Source organism: Acomys minous (genome assembly GCF_964271855.1).
Source record: "Acomys minous genome assembly, chromosome: 7".
In the NCBI taxonomy this organism is placed as follows: domain Eukaryota; kingdom Metazoa; phylum Chordata; class Mammalia; order Rodentia; family Muridae; genus Acomys; species Acomys minous.
Window position 1 is genome coordinate 5,522,057 of NC_140488.1, and position 22,590 is coordinate 5,544,646.

At 43.0% G+C, this 22,590-nt stretch overlaps 1 protein-coding gene across 1 annotated transcript in view; it reads left to right on the plus strand.

Moving 5' to 3' along the window:
* The window catches only part of LOC311601296 (uncharacterized protein), a 356,408-nt gene extending 344,567 nt beyond the window's left edge, over nt 1–11,841 (plus strand). The window contains exons 5-10 of the mRNA XM_084788668.1: nt 6,750–7,174; nt 7,769–7,867; nt 8,532–8,654; nt 8,750–8,838; nt 9,284–9,461; nt 11,211–11,841. Coding sequence (XP_084644794.1) covers nt 6,750–7,174; nt 7,769–7,867; nt 8,532–8,654; nt 8,750–8,838; nt 9,284–9,461; nt 11,211–11,309 — 1,013 coding nt within the window. The 3' untranslated portion in view covers nt 11,310–11,841. The remainder of the gene's footprint in view (nt 1–6,749; nt 7,175–7,768; nt 7,868–8,531; nt 8,655–8,749; nt 8,839–9,283; nt 9,462–11,210) is intronic.
* Nucleotides 11,842–22,590: the final 10,749 nt, after the last annotated feature.

Sequence of the window (22,590 nt, forward strand, 5' to 3'; positions counted from 1 at the left end):
GGTCCCAGATCAGGGGATAAGAGAACCCCACTGAGAAAGGGAGTCCAGTGTAATGGACTGAACTCAGTTGGATATCCAGATATGCCAGAGCTTGACCTCTCCAGCAGCACCCCACAAGCCCCGGTGCCAGATTCCAGTGATGTCGAAAGATACATGGTCCCTAGTTCCAAGAAAGAGGAGGCACCCAATGTACAGAATGCAAGTCAGACTCACTGTGTCTTAAGCTCACTGGTAAACACCAGGCCAGCTTTAACTGATCACTTCACTGACTCTCTGAGCAACTCTTTGAAGCAGGCACTTTTAGCCTTGTTCCTATTTGGCAGATAAACAAACTGAGGCACAGAGATGCCAATTCACTTGCTGAAGATCAGAGAGTAATACGTGGTCCTGCCAAGAGGTGGAGTAAGGCCTTGTTCTTGAGGTCCCACTTGTCCTTCCCCTCCTTTGCCATAAACAGAGCTCCCATGCCTCTAGCCCCTATAGATAATGCTGAGAACGCAAAGGTCAGTGTGGCAGCAGGTGGAAGGCCTGGCAAGGATCTTATTGGAGCTATGTGTCTTTCACATTTGTTTCCTTATATTTTACATGTCTTCAGTGTTGTCAACAATCTCGAGTACTGAAGCTTTATAATAATTCTTGATATCTAGTAAGTAAAGACCCATTCTGTATTTTATTCTTACTCATAAATTACTGTGCAGGATTTGGGGCTTTTTATTTTCCACAGCTAGATTAATGGGGAAAAAACTTCACAAATTTATCACAAAATACTGGGATGGTGATATGGATGATGTGTGTTCCATCTAAGCCATGAGGAATCTTACATGGTGGCAGAGGCCTCTAATCCTAGTCCTTGTGAACTAGAGGCAGGAGAATCAGTAGTTTAAGGACCTAAAGTGAGTTGAGGGGGCAGCTAGGTTACACTGTATCCCATGTTAAAGCAAATAAAACAAAAAAGGAAAATATCTGGAGTAATCTGAGCAACAGGAGGTAACACCCTACAGTATGGCAGCTCTTGTGCAGGCCTCTGGTATTGAGACTCTTGGCCTACTGAGCCTTCCAGTTATTGTCTGAGCCTAGGAAGTAGAGAATGTCCACTCCTGCTCTGTAGTTAGACTTGTAATACAAGGCAGGCTCGGATATTGAATTATCTCATGCTTTGGCAGCAGCTAGTGTTATAGGTCTTGCATAGGCATAAGAATTGGGGGTATTTCTTAGCCAGTAACACAAGCTCGCTTTAGAGCTCTTAGCCAAAGACTGGGAACATTTCTAGCCTAAAGACTTGTCTGCTCTATGGACCTCTTCTGGTGTCCTGGGACAGTGGTCTTTTTCTGTGTGGTACTATGCAGAGAGGCAACAGAATATAACTCGAGGAGGAGAGAGAAATGGTTCTGTGGTTGTGAACATTTGTTGCCCCAGCACAGGACCTGAGTTTGGTTCACAGTACCCATTATAATGGCTTACAACTATTTGTAACTCAAGTTCAATGAGGTACAACACATTCTTCTGATCTCTATAGGTGTCAGACATGCACATGGTATACATACATTCAGGGGAAACATTTAATAAAATAAAAGTAATCAAAATATAACATATAGAGATATATGTTTAAAAGATCAAATCAGGAAAGCAGCAACTGCTGAATATCTCCCTATAGACTCATTGAGCCTAACTGCTATGCCTTGTAGAACCAGCCACTGTCATTGGGGCTTACATTTTAGACCTATCACAGCCTCACCACTAACCACCAATGACATTCATTAAGGATTATCTTTGAACAAATGACAACACTGACTCTGAGAACAAATCATAGTCATTGAAGTTTGTGTTTTAGGCCAATCACAGCCTTGCTCTTAACAGTAACCACAGTCATTTAAACTTGTGTTTTGACCAATCACAGCCCTGCCTCTTAGGACTAATCATAGTCAGTGGCTTTTATGTTCTCAGCAATCTCCTAATCAGTGTGGATTCTAGAGTTGCCTGGATACAGTAGACACAAGACCACTTTACTTCAAGTGGGTGATAAGGTAAGGTTGACTCGGAGCTCTATTGTAAGGGCAAAATACTGAGTTATCTTTTTGTCTAATCTTGTACCAATCATTGATATAGGGATGAGGAACTCACCAACTGTAAACTGTGGATTTCATAATTTCATATTTCAGTTATATAATTTTTAGTCTAGTCTAAAGCTATGTAGTTAAGTATATACCTTATTTAAGCTTAATTGTCTAACTTGGTGCTTATGAAATGTCTTTCCTGTTCTTGAGTAATACTATTTATACCACAGTTAACAATCTCATGGAATACACTGGCAAAAGGGGCCAGATTGGCTGTACTTTTAAATACCAACATGTTTTTAAAATATATTTTATTAATTTATTCATATTACATCTCAATGGTTATCCCATCCCTTGCATCCTCCCATTCCTGTCTCCTTCCCATTTTCCCCTTATTCCCTCCCCTATGACTGTGAATGAGGAGGGGCCTCCTCCCCCTGTATATGCTCATAGGGTATCAAGTCTCTTCTTGGTAGCCTGCTATCCTTCCTCTGAGTGCCACCAGGCCTCCCCATCCAGGGGGCATAGTCAAATATGAGGCACCAGAGTTCATGTGAAAGTCAGACCCCACTCTCCATTCAACTGTGGAGAATGTCCTGTCCATTGGCTAGATTCGAGTAGCGGTTCAAAGTTCACTGCACGTATTGTCCTTGGCTCGTGCCATATTTTGAGCCAGATCCCTGGGCCCAGATCTGCCCATCATAATGCTCTTCTTGTAGGTTTCTAGGACCCTCTGGATCCTTCTATTTCCACATTCTCCCATGCTTCTCTCACCTAGAGTCCCAATAGGATGTCCTCCCTTCTGTCCCACTTTCCTGGTAAATGAAGGCTTTCATGGGACATATTATTGGGCTAGTGTCAAGATATAAGTGAGTATATACCATTTGAGTCTTTCTGCTTCTGGGTTAACTCACTCATTATGATCATTTCTACTTCAATCCATTTGTCCACAAATTTTGGGAATTCCTTGTTTTTAATAGCTGAGTAGTATTCCATAGTGTAAATGTACCAGTTTTTTTTATCCATTCTTCTACTGAGGGACACTTCAGCTGTTTCCAGGTTCTGGCTATTAAGAATAAAGCTGCTATGAACATGGTTGAGCAAATGTTCTTGTTGTGTGGTGGAGCATCTTCTGGGTATATTCCAAGGAGTGGAATAGCTGGGTCTTGAAGAAGCCCTGTTCCCAGTTTAATACCAACAAGTTTTATCACAAAAGTTACACAGTACAAAAAAATACATGAAGGATGGTGAATGCTATGTGATAAATTATAGCTCATTACTATAAGAGGTATGATAGATTATAAACAATAGATGGTAAAGTATATGCCATAGAAGAGGAAGAACTAGATTAAAGAATATACAATACATTTAACAATGGAGGTATAAAAGAAAGAAAGAAATGAAAGTTATCTAGATATATCATAGAGAAGAGATGGGAAATAAATAAATCTAAAGAGATTAGGTGATAGACACAGAATAGGTAGAGGATAGGAGAGAGAGAGGTGGATGAGAGATAAAAGGTAGCTAATGATAAATGATACTTGGATGGTATACATGCACAGGATAGCTTGAGGGATAGATGGAAGACGGGCATGGGATGCTTAGAGGATTGTGATCTATGGTTAGAGAGATACAGGACAGTAAGATGATAAATAACAGGAATATTATATAGACACATTATAGGTAGAGGAAATATGATATAAGTAGACACAGGGTATACAAAGGATAGAAGACTGAGAGATGGTTTTGATAGATGGAACAAGACCACAGGATAGCTATAGGATAGGTGATCCATAAATGGAAGACAGAATCAGAACAGCTGCAGTATAGGTGATCCATTGATGGACCATAGACACAAGGTAACTGTGGGCTAGATTCAAATACAAACACAGGATAGGTACAAGGTGTATATGTAGATAGATTGACACAGAACAGCTACAGGATAGATGATAGATAGATTCAATATAAACACAGAATGGCTAGATAACCAAGTACAGAAATTTGGAAGATAGACACAGGGTATATAGATGGTAGGTGATAGACAGATGGATGACAGATACAAGATCAATAGAACGTAAACAGTAGATAAATGGAAGATACTAGATGGAATGTAGACTTAGAAGAGCTAAATTTTGATGATAGATGAAATAATAGATCAGAGAGGGATACAGTATAGGTAGATCGTCAATCATACATAGGTGTAAATTAGACACAGGATAGCAGGGGTATAAATGATACATAGAAAATAAACACAAGATAGATAGATGATAGATTGTAGATAGATGATAATAGCTGAAAGGTAAATATAGGTTAGTTGGGGATGGGATAGACTGTTGATAGAAAATACAGTGACATAAATATCTTCTCATAGATTCAAGCAATCACTGATCTTTCACCTTCTAGAAACCCCAGTTAGAAATGTGCAGACTCTCCTTTTTTCTGTTGAATTTGTATTACTCACTTGCTTTTGATTTTAATACTGCAAACATTGTGATAGATCTGTCTTTGAATAAATAACACTTTATTGTTTATGTCCTTGCAGTGTCTTAGTGCAACAACATGTTTTTGTTTTAGTTTTGTTGATGTTTTGACGCAAATTTTTTGTGTATAGTTCACCCTGTCCTAGAAGTCAGAGCGGGCCCTTTAGCTCGACTCCTGAGTGCAGAGATGACAGAATTATAGGCATGTGTGTTGCCAGGACAATGTAATGGAAGTAGCAGTGAAGGTGGTTAATCCCTCCAAAATACTGCTGCTTCTTTTATGTGTTTCTATAACAAAGTCCTAATTATAACATTGTATAAAACCTGCAACACTTGAGACATGGATCTCATTGCAGATAAGTTATATTGTGACATTTTCACTTATTATGGTTCATCTTTCTTTTCTACTCAGTTTCAAATGTAGGTTTAACTGTCAAATAGTTTTAGTAGCACCACTTCCATTATTTCTGTAAGTTTCAGATCTCCTTTCCAAATAGTTCTTTGAAAACAGCACAAAGGTAGGTGTGTGTGTGTGTGTGTGCGTGTGTGTGTGCGTGTGCGTGTGCATGTGTGTGTGCATGTGCATGTGTGTGTGTGTGTGTGTGTGTGTGTGTGACCATTTCTAACATTTACATGAAGAGTGATTGCACTTAACCTACTTATCTGAAGTTACCTTGTAGGGATGTTCTGCGGAATTATATTCATTATTGTTAAACCAGCTGTGGAACAATCCTTATAAGATCCCACAGCTAGCCTTTCCAGTCAGAGGAGCAAAGCCAGATAACCAGCAAGAGACATTGAAATTTAGCAGCATCTGGAGTGCTTGCTATGGCTTACTGATATTTATTTTATTTTTTCATTTGGGACCAGAAAATTGCAAATATACTATTAAGATGCAAAAGTGATTTGGAAGTGATTGATAGCAGAAAAGTTTAGTCAAAGCTCTGAGCACTGAAACTGTCAGGGAACTAGAATTTTCCAAAAGGACTAAAATGGAATATATAAAACTAACTGAATGATTGAAGATCAATTTGCTTGTATCCATAGCATTGTTGTGAAGTGTGCATCCTGAAGCTGCATGGAGCAATTGGGAGGTATCTGGTGGGGCACTCTGCCTGATCCTGATGCTTACATTTTGTTAATGTTTTTCATTTTGAACTAATTTTGGACTTAGAGAAAATTTTCAATGCAGTAGTCAGGAGGTAGAGGCAGAAAGGTCAGGGGTTCATGGCCATTATCTATGCCATGAGTTCAAGGCCATCCTGGGATTCATGGATGTTGTCACAAAAATAAAATAATTTGAATAGAATGAGCAATACATGGGAACATGGAAGAAAGCAAAAAAAAAAATCTATCCATTCCATTGTGATGCCCTTACTGTCACACATTACATAATCAAAACAACATTGGTTTCATTCTTATTACCAATGTGAGGACTTTTTCATCTGTCTTCTTTTCTTAGAAATGTACAGTTAGCAAATTTCTTGTCACAGGAAACAATGGATCACTTTCATTTATTCCACATTATGACTATATTGCCAATTTTAATCCCTCCATCAGCAGAAGGACATCTGGATTGCTTTCAAGTTTTTGATAATTATGAATAATGTTACTAATGACATTTTTTCAGAGGTTTTGCATGGAACTTTCAGTTTGCTTACGTAAATTCCTGCCTGTGAGACTTAGAGTCATTTGTGACTTATTTCAGCTTTAGTAATTAGAGGACACCCAACATCATGAGGTAGAGCCCAAAGGATGTTGCCATGAAAGGTTACTATTAACTGGGCTGGATTTAAGCACCAGTATAAAATGGGAGATGGGCACAGAGAAATTCAGATATATTTGTCATTAACTTTCAAATATGAATGAATTTTAAAAAATACTGTCCTGTAAATGATTCCTAGTACCTGGCACATCTCCTTTTTTTAAAGATTTGTATTTGTTTATTTTATGTATGAGTGCTTTATCTGCATGTATGCCTGCATCGCAGAAGAGGGCATCAAATTACAGTACAGATGGGTGTGAGCCACTATATGGTTGCTGAGAATTGAACTCAGGACATCGGGAGGAGCAGACAGTGCTCTTATCTTCTGAGCCATCTCTCCAAGCATATCTCATCCTTAAACATGAGATTAAACCACAATGTCCTGTTATATAACGATGGCACATTTTATTGTTTTAGTCCCAATCTCCTCTATGGTTGTTCCTTCCTCAGGTTCTGGACAGAAGTGTACGACAGATTCAAACAACATGGACATGGAATTAGAAGTGCCTCCAGAGATCCTTTTAAATGACAGCCAGGAAGAAGAAGCCTCCCCAGAACAAGAAGGCAGCAGTGATGAGGATGAGAATAAATCATTGGAAGAGGCAAAGACCTCCAATTCTAAGGAACAGAATATCGATGAAATGATTGTACTTTGTAGCTCCTCATCATATGAATATTACTGTCAAATAACAGAAAACACCGAAGACAAGAAAAATGTTAAGACCCTAGAAACCATTGTAGACCAAGGCCAAGGACATCAAAAGGCAGCAGAGACAGCCTCAACAAACCCAAACACAATCACACAGCATGTGCGCCCAGTGGCAGTAGTGGAACCCACAGTGCACATAGATCAGTCAGCCTCTGGAGTAACTGAGGTACATCTCAAAGTCTTTCAAGTACATTTTTTTAACCTCTAACAATGTTAAGCTTAAATTCACTCTGTTTGTTCAGGTTTACTTTATAGAAAGCACGATCTTTACTTTTCAAAAACATATATCACTGTTTGTAATGTCCTAGCTTTTCAGACACACAAGAAAATCTATTGAACCCTTAAAAACAGGCAGGTTGGATGTTCTCTAAGGCAAATCACACCCCCTTTCTTCTCATCTCGTTAAATATAAAAGGACGTGTTTTTGAAAGGCCTTCTTGCCTTACATGGATTTTTGGAGTACCGTGAAATTTCCTTGAACTATTTAGAAGGAAATTTATACGAATAATTAAACTCTCAGTGTGGATACAGTCTTAAATTCTTAAAACAATCAATAGCGGATCTTCAATCTGCCTGTGTACAGGAGCTGAGGAGAGCCCAGCCAGATCTTAGCTTCTAGATATCTAAGGTTCCCTGTGGGCTTGTTGAGCGCTCCTTTTCCATGTTCATATGTGTTTAGTGTATTAAGGAAAGGCATGGACTAACTGCAAGTAATTTTGTGTCCTTACAAATGCAACCAATGAGATCTTTTCAATTCCAGAATCCACTTTTGCGGCAAAGGGTTGCCCTACTCAACACCCCACAAATAAGGACACAAGTCTATGATTTGACCATAACCAGAACCTTTGATGAAGAAGAGGTATGGAAAGTTTAAGTTTATAACTGAAAGGACATTTCATTTGTATAGGAAGTCTGATTGGCTTTGTTTATTCAACTCAGCCTACCCCATAGACTGCAGTTGAGTTGCTCCAGAGAATTAAACATATCTATGCTAGGGAGACCTCGATACAAGCTAAATGCTATACAATTGCTTGTGCAGGTGTTTTGGATGTTCAGAAATCTGTGACTCAGAGGCATGTCTGTGACTAGTGTGCTACCAAAGCAGTCAGTAGTCCCCATAGCCCTGTCTGCATATAGAGACCAGACTTCCATTAGTTTGGGATTCATTTAAATGTACATTTCATTTCTGGGGGGGGGTGCTTTATCAAACATCAAGTTACTTTTATAAATTAACCAGTCTTATTCTAGGAACCTAAGGTCAAGATGCCCCAACTAACTTATCTTCTGTTAAACTGCCTGCTTATGCAACCCTCAACTTCAGCTAACTGCTTATCTTAGCTCCCCCTTGCAGCTGTCGGGTGTGTTTTTTGTTTGTTTGTTTTTGGTTTTCTTTTTTGCCTTTAAAAGCTCCTCGCTTTCAATTCTTTGTGCTACACTTAAGTCCCAGTCGGCTGGATTAAAGTCTTTGAATTGTCTATAAAAAGTTACTATCATGTTCGTTTTTGACACGTCAATATCTGCAGGACAGAGAACGAGAACAATGTATATATGAGTTGGCCCAGCGTATTGAGATGCTTCGCGGCTTGTATAACCCGCCACAAACTGGACAAGGACAAGCGAATCGGGCATGTCGGCCACGAGAACAGGTACAGGAGCAGCCAGAGCCTAAGATGTCAATAAGTTCATGTATGGTATCCCTGTATTTTTTTTTTTTTACAATAACGCTGTTGGTTTTCTGTAGATGGTGACTGCTATTAATGACGTGGGGAGAGGCCCCATTAATTCCTATGGAAATGACAATTCTGAGCATCCACAAAATCAGACAAATAGGTAAGAGACAGACTGACTGGGGAGAAGGGTGGAGGCCAATGCTTTTTTCCCTTGTTCCTGCCTGTATAGTGCCTATCTCAGCATCTATTAATAAAATGGAAGATCTTCCACACAGAAGGCTTAGACAAGACAGCCTCAAATGCAGAGATTTCCCATCCAACCCTTGAAATCATTGGCTTTATTCCTCAAGTTCAGACTCTTTGCACAGGGTGTTTGTAGAGAAGTGTTTATTGACCATAACTAACTCCCGAGTTTCATGTCCATTCTTCAGCTTCTCTGGAAAGAAGGCATGGGACATGAAAACCAGGGAAGTAGATGTAAGATGTTTGCTACTTGCTGTGAGCAGCCAATAACATAAACCTGGATGAGCTTTTACAGGTAACATGGAGAACTCCATATTAGCCATCATTCTTTGACCTGTGTAACAGCTCCAAATTTCTTACAGACATAGGGGAGATCCTGCTGATTGTACTCCTCTACTTCGGCCTCACCCATCAACACCATCAACAAGGTCACATCAAACAATGACAGTGCCACGTCAGCCATTGGCAACAGCAGGTTACCCACCAGCGGAATCACAGTACTCATCGGCAAGGCCACAGGACCCACCAACACTGTCACATGTAGGTGCTTCTCAATCATCTGAAAGTCATAAATCAAAAATAACTGAAGGTCATTAATCAAAAATTCCTGGCCTGGGGGACTCAGGAAATTTCATGCAGTTATGAAATAATGCCATGGGCCACATTACAGACCAACGTTGTTTAGTATAGGTGAACTTGTGGCTCTACAGTCTAAGAGAGAATTTGTATGATAGAGTTGAAATGCCCTATAGCTTTTTTCTTTTGATCTGGGACTCTTCTTCATAAGGAGAATGCCCCAGCAATATGTTCTCTATTTGATATGCAGAGTTGAAAGCATTATCAATGTGAAGGAAGTCACACATGTGATGGTAGAACTCACTGCTGAGTAAAACCATTGGGTTTTATTGCAATAGTAACAGCTACAAGGATCCTTGTATGACTGAGCTGCATAAATGATTCCTAAATACAGTCTGACTTTCAGTCTTCCCCAGCCACACCTCACTTTAGTGCCAAGCTCAACACTGAATCCAGATTCCTTACTGAGATTATCCATTTTGCAATACTGCAATACAGTCTAGAACCTACCTTGGATAGGTCTCATCATATTGAAAAATTTCCTTAAAATTCCCTTTGCTGAGTGAGTGTACTTAGCATTTATTTATGGAGTTGCCTTATGTTAGACAGGGCAGACAGACCTTGGGGACCATCTTTAGGGGCTACGCTTGCAGAATAAAACTGGTCCTGATAAAAATAACCCAGCAGATTTAGCTCTTCATGTAAAGTCCCAGCTAGCCTTATAAGGAGCAGAAACATTCAATCTGGCAAAGAAGCAAGACATCAAAAGTATTTTCATTTTAAATGCTTAGAAATTCTAGATAAGTAAATGTGTAACATTTTCATATACATGCCTTGACCAAGTGAACCATCAGAGTCACCAGAAATTGAATCCCTGTGATCTCATACCGAGATTAAAATTGGCAAATGGTCTGACGGGCTCACTAGCAAAGTAGACTCCAAAAGGTAGCCCTTTTCGTGGTCATTACCGATACAATGATGTTCTTGAATGGAACTCTAAGAATCAGAGTTGTCAGCAAATTGATCTAATCATCCAGGCAGTGAACGTAGGGTTTCAGATAGCTCATTGGGAAAGAGTTAGAGTAGGAAGGGCAGGAGTTTCATCCTGTGGACATATGACTCTGACTGGGCTCTTTCCTTTCTGCTCACTCCTGTCCTGATCTTCAGCTATCTGCTTGAAACCCAACTCCTCCTGAATCTATTTTCCTCATTCACCCCATTTGGTTCCACTTACTGGGTCCTGTATCACTTCAATACAGTTAAAAAAGAGTTCTATAACTAATACCTGTAACACTGCCTTTGTGCTTATCCTCCTCCACTTCCTGGTGGGAGCTGAGACCTTTACTTCCACTGTGTAAATGTGGAAATGACTTCAATCCAAGGCTAAAGTTGAGACTTTGGCTAAGTCTGACTTCACAAAAGCTGGGGAGTGGAGGGCCAGACACAGATGCTGCAGACTAAAGGGAAGTTTTGGGTTCTCAGGATGGCCATTAAGCCAAAGGCATCTGGAAGGAAGAAGAGTACAGGAATCCTAACTTTCCAAGCGCTCTCTCTCTCTCTCTCTCTCTCTCTCTCTCTCTCTCTCTCTCTCTCTCTCCTCTGCTAGTACCTTGTAAACCAATAATGCAAAGATCCTCGTCAGTGGCTCACTGGCTTGAAATCACCAGAAAATATTTCAATTTACCACTCTCCCTCCTTTTTTTTTCTTTGCAGCATGCCTCTTCTGATTACGTGAGAGAGACCAGGCAGCCTGGTCAAGATAATTCTTCATATTTTCTGACTGAAGAGAACACCATCAATCCTCACCCCTAAGGGGAAGATGAGGCAGAAGACCTAAGTCCATGGTCTATGTGGGAAAGGGGCATACAAGAGTCCCTTGATGTGAGAGGGTGGGTGGGTTATTTTCTTTAGTCACAAATTTAGTTTTTAGTTGTTTCTTAAGCATAATGAGTTTAATGGAAAGGAAGCTGCAAAAGCAAACTATTACATCCAGATTAGTGTGTGATAACCACTATTCATTTCCATCTGTTTGCCCCACACTTTTTCAAGTATATGTATATACATCTGTGCTTTTGCTGGGGCAAGCTGCCTTCAATGGGCAGAATTCTAGGGTACTAATGTTTTTGCCAAAATAAGAAATGCCACAGAGGCTAGAAATGCAGACAAATATTGTTGCATCATGCCCTTTCCCCCAAATCTCCAGCCTTAATCTTGATTTATTCATATATGTCTTCTGTGGTCCTATGCCACTTTGTAACCTATATTCCAGACAACCAATTTGAGAAGTAATATCTGTTCAAAAAAGGGTATGTCTTTGCTTAATAAACACTATATTGTACTGCAAGTCTTGTGTCTGTGAGGCTGACTTTGAAATCCTAGGAATATTACTGACTTGGTAGACCCACACTTATGTCCTGATGAAGAGCCTATGTTCTAGAGAGAAACATTTCATGCAGTACCTGTTCCTGGCACATTGGCCTGTTTTCTACACTTACAGACTCCAATGGTTGGAGTGGGCCATGTTCTGCAAGCCAATGATGTATCAATGTTGCCTTCCCTTTGGAGTCTGCACTGTGAGAGTGAGCTGACAGGGCCTTTACTTAGCTGCCTTCTCAGCACAATCCCACCCCGGCTCCACTGAGCCGACAGTGGTCACACTGTCCTCCCCAAGTGAGGAGAAGTCCATTTTGGACTATATACTCCTCCTCTCTCCTAGGTATGGGCTTCTAGTATGGGCTTTGGGATCTGAAACTTGGTTCTGGTGCCTCAGCTGCAGCCTGGTGAGTACAGAGTGAGCTTTCAGCTCCACACAACCATGTAGGCTGCTGAGAGTTCTGGGCACAGCAAACACGGCCTGATGATGAGGAATTGCAGACCCAAGGACAGAGACCTGCCCTCCTCACACTTCTGGAAAGCTAAGAGGAGCCAGAATGCAGTTAGTCACACCATAACAATTAGATGGGGTGAAGCTGTACATTTCTGGCCATGGGTCTCTGAGCAGGGCTCCTAGAGACCTACCTTCTAGGAATCGGGGTCACAATAATAGGGGTAGTGCGCAGAAGAATTTAGCAGACCCATGGTATCTAGCCTCAATCTGGAGTGACAGCAGCTAAGCTGTGAAGCTGCCTTTGGTCAGTGATCATTATCTCAGAGTCTTTGTGTTATTGTCTTGAAGGTTTCTCAGAGCCTTTGCATAAATCCAGTGTTCTGACCTGTCTGGAAACACAGGAAGTCTCATATGCCTGAGGTGATAGCTCTTTCCAGATAGCTCCTAGATCAGATAGGAACTCTGGGTGTGTGGAAATTGACTCGAAAAGATGCCTTTTCTTATTTCAAGACAGGTTTTCTCTGTTTTAAGCCTGATTGTCCTGGAACTCACTCTGTAGACCAGGCAGGTATTGACCTCACAGAGTTCCACCTGCTTTGGCATCACCTAAGTGAGTGCTGGGATTAAGGGTAGTGGTACCTTTTTATGTAACAATAAAAAGTGATTTTAGAGCCAGGTGTCATGATGCAAGCCTGTGATCTCAGAACTAAGGGAGGCAGAGGCAGGCAGATCTAGTTGAGTTAGAGGCCAGCCAGGTCTAAAATGTGGATCTACGACAGACAAGGGTACACAGATGAAGCTTATCTTCGGAAAAAAGAAAAAAAAGAAGGAAGAGGGAGAAAGAGAGAGAGAGAGAGAGAGAGAGAGAGAGAGAGAGAGAGAGAGAGAAGAAAATGAAAGAAACCTTATCTATGAAAGTAAATAAAGATTGGTTTACCCAGGTAAAATTTGATAATCACAAAGTAAGCCATTCAATGAGATCCCAGGAACCATGCTTAGCAATCCTTCCTGTGTGTGTGTGTGTGTGTGTGTGTGTTTGGTTTTTTTTTTTCTTTTTGTAACTCACTGTCTTTTAAGCAGACAGGTGTTATACTGAAGTAGCCAGGAAGCCAGCATGAGTTTTGTTGTGCTCAGAGACATCAGACACAGCTATCTGCCCATTTTGCCTGACAGAAGGGAAGCGGTTCCTTTTGGTGAAGGGGAACTAGATGTCTTTGGACCTAACAGTCAAGAATTTGTTGACCAAAAGGGGCAGCATGGTCTCTTTTGTAAATGCTTCTCAGCTGAAGTTAGGGTTGGTACTGGAGGCAGTGACCTCAGAGTGAGTCAGCAGGCATGACAATCAGAGAACTGACTGCCTCTATGCTGATGTCCACTAACACAGTTGTGACACCTGAATAGGGCAAGGGGACACTCCCTCCTCTGCGTTCCCTCAGGCATGGCCACTTCTGTTGGCAGGACCTTGTGGGGGCCTTTCTCTAGAAGCCTCCATCCTATCCAGTGAGTGCCACTTCCCCTCTGCTACCCTAGACTGTAAAACTGCGCAGACAGGCACAGGAGCACTAAACCCCAGGTTTGCATGGCCTGTCCTTAAGCAAAACCCCACTGCCAGGCATGTTGTTGAGAAGCAGCAGAGCATCAATGTCAGTGGAGTTTCAGGGCACACAGGGCATGTGACCAGGGCCTCCTCACTGAGCTCACAGCCTAATGGCAAGAAGGGGAGGGCCCAGGAGGAGCAGCACAGAGCTTGCCACCTGCCTGCCTCCACACTCAGGAAGAAGGTAGAAGAGTGGGTGGCAGGAGGTGGGACAGGCCCAGCTCTGCTTGAGACCCTCCAGGAGGGAGATCACAGCCACAAGAGGGGAGAGGGCACAAACTCTGCTCCAGAGTTTCCTTATTTCCTTCCCTTCAAGTGGATTCCTACCTAGGCTTTCAGTCTTTGGGTCCCATTCTGGGCTGAGCCTTGTGGTCATCAGGCAGCACAGGCCTCCAGCTCACAGTGTCTTGGCCATGCATCCAGGTTCAAGCCGAAAGACCCCTACACCAGGTGAGGTGATGCACAGCACCACAGAGTACAATTGGTCAGGCCTGAGCCAGCTGCTCCTGTAAAACTGTTGAGGGAAGTTTACAACCATCCACTCAGGTGCCTTTGTCCAGCCCCTGACACATCTATTCTTTTCTTTTTCTTTTTGCTTTCCTACTTTTCTTTTTTCTTTTTCTTTTTTTTCCCCAGAGACAGGGTCTCTCTGTATTCTTGGCTATCCTGAACTCACTTTGTAGTCCAGGCTGGCCTTGAACTCAGTTCTCAGCCTGCCTCTGCCTCCTGTATGCTGAGATTTGAGGTTTGGTCTTCTGCAGACACACAGTCTGTGAGATCACTGGAGCAGGCTGCTCTAACCATTAGGGACACCATTGGATCAGGCACATCCTGAGGACCTCTAAAGAGGGCAGAGGCAAGGGTCCATAACAGCAGGCCCAGAAAGAAGTCAAAAAGGTGTGTAAGGGGATGGGCCAGGGCTATTTGGAGGATCAGTCTGTGAGAAAACTTGGAAGTAAGGATTGGGTGCCCTGCAGCAGGAGGACTGGTGCTGGTCTTGTGGGTGGGGCTGTGACTGCTGAGATCAATAGTGGTGGGTGGGGCTTGTATGCTAGGGTGGAAGGGTGGGTGGATCTGAACCTAGTAAGTGTTAGAGAAGGAAACTTTGTGCACTGTGGAATCCCTTGGGAACTGGTGGTGGCAGGGGAGGGGGAAGGGCTGTGTTCTGGAGTGCTTACAGCTGAAGCAGGGAGGTAGACAGACTGAGGCAGAGGTGTGAGGGCCAACTTGGATGTGTTGGGCCCACTAATTTACTAGGGAATCAGGAAGTAGTAGGGTGTTGTGGGCGTGGCTATGGATCCTGCAGTGTGTAGGTAAGGGGCAGCCAGGGCGGGAGGCTAGGTGATCTCTTACAAAATAGGTCTGGGCTCTGGATGTTGAACTGAGAGGGGGCAGGGTCAACCTAAGAGCAGGATGGGGCTATGTAGGTGTATACTAGTGTGGGGTTGTGAGAGCTGACTGAGGATTGGTGGACTGAGCTCTCTTGCTGATGCAGGGCTTGATTGAGGTCATCTGGCCTTTAGCTCTGTGCGGGATTGTGTCAGTATAACTTTTGATACCTACTGAGTGTTGTCTGGACCTGCCGAAGGAGAAGAGTGTAAAGGGCTGTTTCTGCTGTGGCAGTTGTTGTGGGCTGGGCTGTGTGAGTGGTGAGAATAGTGAGCATGGAATGCAGAGCACCAGGCCAAGGCTATGATGAAAGTGGTCACTTTCTGAGGAGGGGGCAGAAGGCTGAATCCTCACTTGAACTTCATTTGGTAGAGAACACCTGTAGCAGTGGGGCACTGTGACCTGCTGAGATAGAGTAGTGGGTGGAGGCTGTGCTTGCAAAGGTCAGGGAAGGGCAGTGGGTTTCAACCTTCCTAATGCTGTGACTCTTTAACACAGCCCCTTATGTGTTTCATTGCTATTTCATTACTGGAATTTTGCCACTGTTACAAATGGAACCTCAACATACATAGCTGGTGTGGGGGTCGTGACCCACGGGATGAGAACCCTGTCTGTAGGGGGCGGTGAAGCATTGTACATTCACAGGGAGAAGCTGTGAGTGCTGAGTTAAAGATCTGTAGGTGTGGGTGGGAGAACAGAAGCTGTCTCTGCTGGGGTAGCTTATGCTGTAGGTGTTGTGAGTGGGGCTGTGATGACTTAGATAGTAGTGGAAAGCAGGGCTTGATGCTTAGGTGCAGCTGAGGCTGATGACATAGGCATAGTGGGCAGAGCATGCAAGCCAAGATAGGAGCCTTGAGCAGTGACAGATCTGCCTCCTGTCTGGCCAGTAGATGGATACATTGAGGGGTGGGTGAAGTGTAAAATATTGGCAAAACTACTGAATGCAGTGGAGAAGAGGGAGCCTGTTTGTGTGTGCTGCAGCAACTCTTGTGGATGGGGCTGTGAGTGCTTTCCTAGGTGGGCTGCATTTGGACTGGATATTCCCAGGAGGTCCAATCATCTTACTTGTCTCCTTTTTGGAAGAAATATTAAGAGTCCAGCTCTAGTTATCTTATGTAGGCATATTTGGACTTATTAACAATGAATGCTCTGCCCAAATTTTGAGAGATTCTCTGAATAGACCACCCAAGAGCCGAGTCCAAATGCAGTGGCAAGGATCTCTTTATATGCAGGGTCAAACCCCGGACACACCTCCAATGAGCTGACACAGCAGGTGCAGGGAAGTGGCCTGGAGTTTCAGTTGAGAGGGTTTTAAAAAAATAGGTTTTAGACAAAGAAATGGGTTCCACAGTATATGATTGGATGACATCTGGGCAGAAAAGCTGCAAGCAGAGAGTTACAAGACTTAGAGTTTCATGGTTGGGTAATAGGTGTAGGGGCAAGTTGGCCTATAGAAAAGATTTGCTGAGGCAGTCCTGGGGGCATTAGGAACTTTGGCCTAGCCTCTCCTAATTGGTTGTTGCTATGTGCCAGATCCCTGCTGCTCAGCTTGACCCTCAGAGGGTGTATTTGGACTTTCCCAAAGTGAGTTGATTGTGTTGCCACGGAATATTTTTTCTGTTTAGGCTAGTTTGTGCTTAGTCTGTAAATTGGTTTCAGCCCTTGGCTAGGTTGAACACAAAATGGAGTTTCCTTTGGAAAATGGAGTTTCTTTTTCCAAAGGGAGTTTGTTTGGTCCTTACAAACAAGATAGTTTAGACTGACGGTTTTATTTTACATTTTAACCTGTTTGTGTATGTCTGCAGATGTAAGCAGGTACTCTTAAAAGTATATTCACTATTTGTCGTGGAAGCCATTCAATTGTAGAATAATATAATTACCTGAATCCTAGGTGGCATTAAACAGAAAAGTATAAAAACCCAACATCTACAGGAACTCAGAAAATGCCAACACCAGGTTGTTTCAGTTTTCTTTAGGTATTTTTAATGATATTCAATAATACTACATGTGGTTCACAATCATCTATAGTGAGATCTGGTCCCCTCTTCTGGCGTGCAGGCACACATGGTGTGTAAATAATAAATACATCTTTAAATAGATTTTTTTTCGTTAAGATCCTAAGGTACAGCTTATATTTTAGTCCTTTGAATTCACATAGTGTCTTTTCTTCGGTTGATTAGCTTTGTTTTCTATTTTTGTCCTAGTGTCAGATGGTCTCCTGACCGAGGACAGGTATGTTGGAGGAAATTTTAAAACAAGCATGCTTGGGTTGGGAGACGGGGTGTCTAATCCAATGCCAGAGCCGGCTCTTTAATAGAGTAGTATAGCATGAAGCAATAGAATTTCAACTGATATTAGTGAAATAAGATGGGGAAGAATATGCCATCCTCACGAACGGAAAATGCTACCCAGAGGGCAATCCAATTCAGAACATCTTTGACCAATATACAAGGACAACTAGATTTATTTAAAAAAAAAAACAAACCAAAAATGAAAGGAAAAACAAAAGCAAAAGACAACACTGTTGTTATTAAAGGTAAAAGCACAGAAGGATGCTTACACCTCAATTGTGGGAGAATTCAGTGCCCGACTCTAACCAATGGACAGATCACTGAGGCAGAAACAAAATAGAGAAATGATGACACCAACAGATGGAATGAATCCAATGGAACCACTGGTTATCTACAGAACTTTTCACCCAAACACAAAAGAATATTCTCTCTTCTTATCCCCACATGGAACCTGTCGAATATTGGCAGTATATAGTCAGTCACAAAGTGAAACGTAACTTATACAAAAAAATTGAAATTACATACTGTGCTTTTCCAGATCGCCATGGATTAAGATGGATCTCAACAACAGAAAACACAAAAACCCTACATAATCATGGAAAATGATCAAGTCCATACTCAGTAACAACTGGGACAGGGAAGAAATGAAAAAAAAATTAAAGACTTTTTAAAATCAGTGAAAATGAAGGCACAACATACCCAAGCTTATGGGACACAATGAAAGCAGTAATAAGAGGAAAGTTTGTAGCCCTAAGCACCTTCATACAGAAATTGGGGAGATTCCAGACTAGCCAGTTAACAGCTCCTCTGGAAGCTTCCACAACAAAAGAGGCTGAAACAACCAAGAGGAGTAGATGGCTGCAAATAATCAATCTCAAGCTGAAGTCAACAAACTAGAAACAGAACAAGAGGAAGAATGAATGGAATCAAGGGGCAGTCCTTTACGAAAGTCAACAAGATAGACAAAAGACACACACTTAGCCAAACTAACTAAAAGGCAGAGAGAAAATAACCAAATCAACAAAATCAGAAAGGAAAACCAGAACATAACAACACACATTGTGGGAAAACACCAAAGAAACATTAGGTCTTACTTCAAAAAACCACAGTCTACAAAATTGGAAAATATAAAAGAAATAGACAATTTTCTTGGTAGGTTCCATTTACCAAATCTAAATCAAGATGAGGAAAACAAGTTAAATATCTCCATAACCCCTAAGGAAAAGAAGCAGTCATTGAATGTCTCCCAACAATGGGGGGGAAAAAGCCTCAGGGCCAGATGATTTTAGCTCAGAATTCTACCAGACTTTCAAAGAAGAGCTAATACCAATACTCTTCAAACTTTTGCACAAAATAGAAACCGAAGGAACATTGCTTTTGGTAAGTGCCCCATTACCTAGCCTTTGACTAGCTTTTCAGCCTTTCTAGGCCCCAATAACAGCGCCCCTAGTGTCATCAAGAAAAAAAGTTACAGGCCAAGTCAGAGAAATACCTGTCCCTACAGCAGGCCAACTCAGCAAAGAAGATTCAGGAAGACCCATGATTGGGCCTTCAGACCTGTCAAAGGAGGGGAATGAGAGAACGGAAGAACTAAAATTGGGTTTCAGGGTCACCGGGACAAAGGTTAAGAAATAGGCCTAAAGAGGAGACCAGGCATGGTAAGGCATATCTGACCAGCTGAGGGGCAAAGAAGCAGTCAGGCTGCAGGAGGCCAGAGAGGGTCCTGGAATCCTGGGTTTGGACAATGAAATTCTGTCAATTCTCAGTTTGAATCTTGACACACCTGACCTTTCCTCAGATGAGCTGAGTTAAGTTGCTCAACTTAAGTCAGGAAAGAGGGCCTGGGTCTCAGACTGAGCCTTGCCCAAGGCTGTTTGTGTAATAGCAGTCCTGGGAAGGCTTTTTGAGTCCCTGCATGTGGGCTGACCTGGAGTTTTCTTGAATAGTCCCTGGACTTCTCACCTGGATGTGACCATCCTGGGAACTCACAAGCTTCACAGATGTCTCCAGATCAGGTCAAGTTCCTCCCCTCCATGAGATCCTAAACCCTCTCAGGAGAAGTGAGCTGGTGCTGTCACCCGTCTACCACGGGGGGCCGGGAGGCAGAGGGAGGCGGGGGCAGGGCGGGGGACAGATCTTGCATTACATACACATGACCGAGATATGCCTATCTAAAATAGGGTTTCCTGATGTACACCTGATGTGCGTTCATCTTACCTGTTCGTCTTGAAGTCTTCCCTTTCCACCAGAATGAATCTGGCCAAAGGCTCCCCGCCCCACCTTTCATCCTGAGGTACTTTGAGTAAGAAAGACACTTCTTACCTTGCGGGGTGGACACAGGGACATAGGTGAACTGTGCCACCTCCTTTTTCTTACCTTCAGATAGCCACAGTCCTTGGGGGAAAGTCCAAACTTTCAATCCCTTTTACCCTACAAAGATGGCCCCAACTGCTGATATGATTCAAATCCTAGTTACTAGTCATCACCACCCATAGATTCCTCACACACTCTAACTCAAGATGACTAAGAGAGGCAATCCACAGCAGCTTCCCCTTAGAGCTCCACAGGAAACAGAATATGGGTATAACAACATTTTTTTTTATTAAACTTATCAGATCTATGTGCCTTTGAGGCCAGCCTGATTGAGTTCTAGGACATGCAAGGATACACAGAGAAATCTTGTCTCAAAGGAACAAAAACAAACCCTCAAAAATTGTAAAAAAAAGAATGTCTCTGAATGGACAAAGGGATTGGGAGTATAAACCCTGAGCAGAACTTAGAGCTGGCTTCAATCTACTTTAAGAGGGTCACCATGGGAAGCTAGCCTCCCTCAGCCTGCTGGGGCTGTTTGCCCAAGGTTGGACATGATGTTTAACTAGTATATCTTTAAGCACCTGCACAAGTCCTTGTGGAGATTGGGCCTACTACAGTTTTCTGAGAAGGGAAAAGGGGAGCATTGAGGCCTCAAAGAACCCATGGACTTGGCAGGTGTCATTGGATCCTCAAGGGGCCCTTGGTCAGTAAACTTCTCCTCTTTTCACCTATGAAACATTTACCTAGGGTAAGAATCTTTGGAAGAGCATATGTGCCTGTATATAGCCCGAAGGAAGCCCTCAGTGGAATATATTTGTGACTGTGTCCTCTGCTTTGATTGACTCTCTGTGTTATAATCTCCTATGAAGCTGAGTGGAATGCATCCATAGTGTGCCTGCAGAATCCCCCAACGGAATCGCTGCTTTGGAGTTATCCACAGTCCTGTGGTGACCTCACTAAACTCCTTGGTTTGACAAAGGAAACTAAAGGGAATTCTTCTTTGTTATGCGTCTTCTGTGTTTGGGGTGGACAATCCCTTCTGACCAGCTCCTCGGTGAAAGTCACCTGGCACATGAGACCTAAAAGAAACTGAAAGAGTAAAAGAGATGCGTTGCGATGCAGTATCTACCAGGGGAATCTAGGCACGAGCATCTTCCTCTGTGAGGCAAGCAATGGCTCATCCCCTAGCTATGGTGATAGTTTTATGGCCACTGCTACAGATAATAAAGCCTGCAAATTCCGCTCAGCCGTTGGCTCAAAGGAATCTTGCCTGACTACGGAAGAATTGCAATGGGAAGTGGACATGCAGAAGGTGTCCACCTAAGACACAGCAGCAAAAGCGAATAGAGGGAGGCTGGTCCAGAAGCTCTGAACAGGGTCCTGTGAAAGGCTCTTTTATTTGCCTGTTTCAGCTGTTGTCTCAGAGGACTATTGCCTCTGTCTGTTAGCCAAGGCCTAGCCTGGAAGCTGCTTACCTTTGTACACTCTAACCCAGACCTAGGATGTTTTCAGCCTCTGAAACTTACTGCTAAATAAACTCACCCTTCCTTGTTCTTACTGAGCTCCAACTCCAAGGGTGAGGCCAGATTTGAATTCATTACTTCATGCTCCCTGGTTCTAAGGTCCCTGGTCTCTTGATTGGATGACTCTGAACATGTGCCTACCTAAAAGCTGTCTTGTGATTCTCTTGTGTGTATCTCTCCCTATGTGTGTCTCTCTCTTCCGTGTTACGGTGAGTGCCTGCTGTCTGGGGTGTCTGTGTGTGTGTTATTCTGTGTGTGTGTGTGTGTGTGTGTGTGTGTGTGTGTGTGTGTGTGTGTGTGTACGTTTGTCGGTGTGTGTTAAAACTGTCTATTCAGTTCATCTGGTTCTGTCACCTTGCCTCTGAGAGTCTGCCTTGCCCTCCAGGAAATTCTTTTGCATGGGAAATGGCAGAGAAGGAGATCTTCCCTGTCCGCTGGCCCTCAGGCAACCTCTAAGCAGCAAGAACCTAACAACACAGCTCTCACACTCTCAAGTCCCTTAGACACAGACATGGAAGGCAGAGCAGGGATAATACCTCAAGTCAGCCTAGGCTGGATGCTTAGAGCCTCAAAAGACTACAATGTAGCTTCAATTTCCCTGTCTACCTGTCTGTCTGGGGTCTGACTTGGAGCCCTGCCTGCTTCAGAAACCCAAAACTGGCCTCATGCCTGAGAACCAGGTTAGAGTGTGGCATGAACCTTGTCTCCCTAGTCCAGAGGTTCCTGGCCGATGGAGTGCAGCTTCTGCTGTTCTCTTGGTTCCCCTGTACTCAATGAGTGTTAAGACACTGTAGGGAGTGTCCCCACATCCAAAAATCAGCCCTTCAGCTCTGTGTCCACAGGGAGTGGCTGGGTTAAAGCCTGATTCTGGCTAATGGGACCCTTTTTTTGGCAATGATCACAAAGGGGAAGAGCTGAAACGTTGTGGACGCCTCTCTCTGGTGCTTGGCCTCCCTGCCTCCTACCCCTACTCTCATGCCACCTTTGGGACCTCTGAGATTGGCCCCAGGCAAGGCTTTCATGCCAGCTCTCATGAGGCCCTTGGAGACACACTAACCAGTGTCAATACTGCATTATCTTAAAAGGTCTCTATCCTGAAAAGGGCCTTTCCCTGCTATAAACTGCCCACTGTGACTCAGAAAGGGCAGCAACA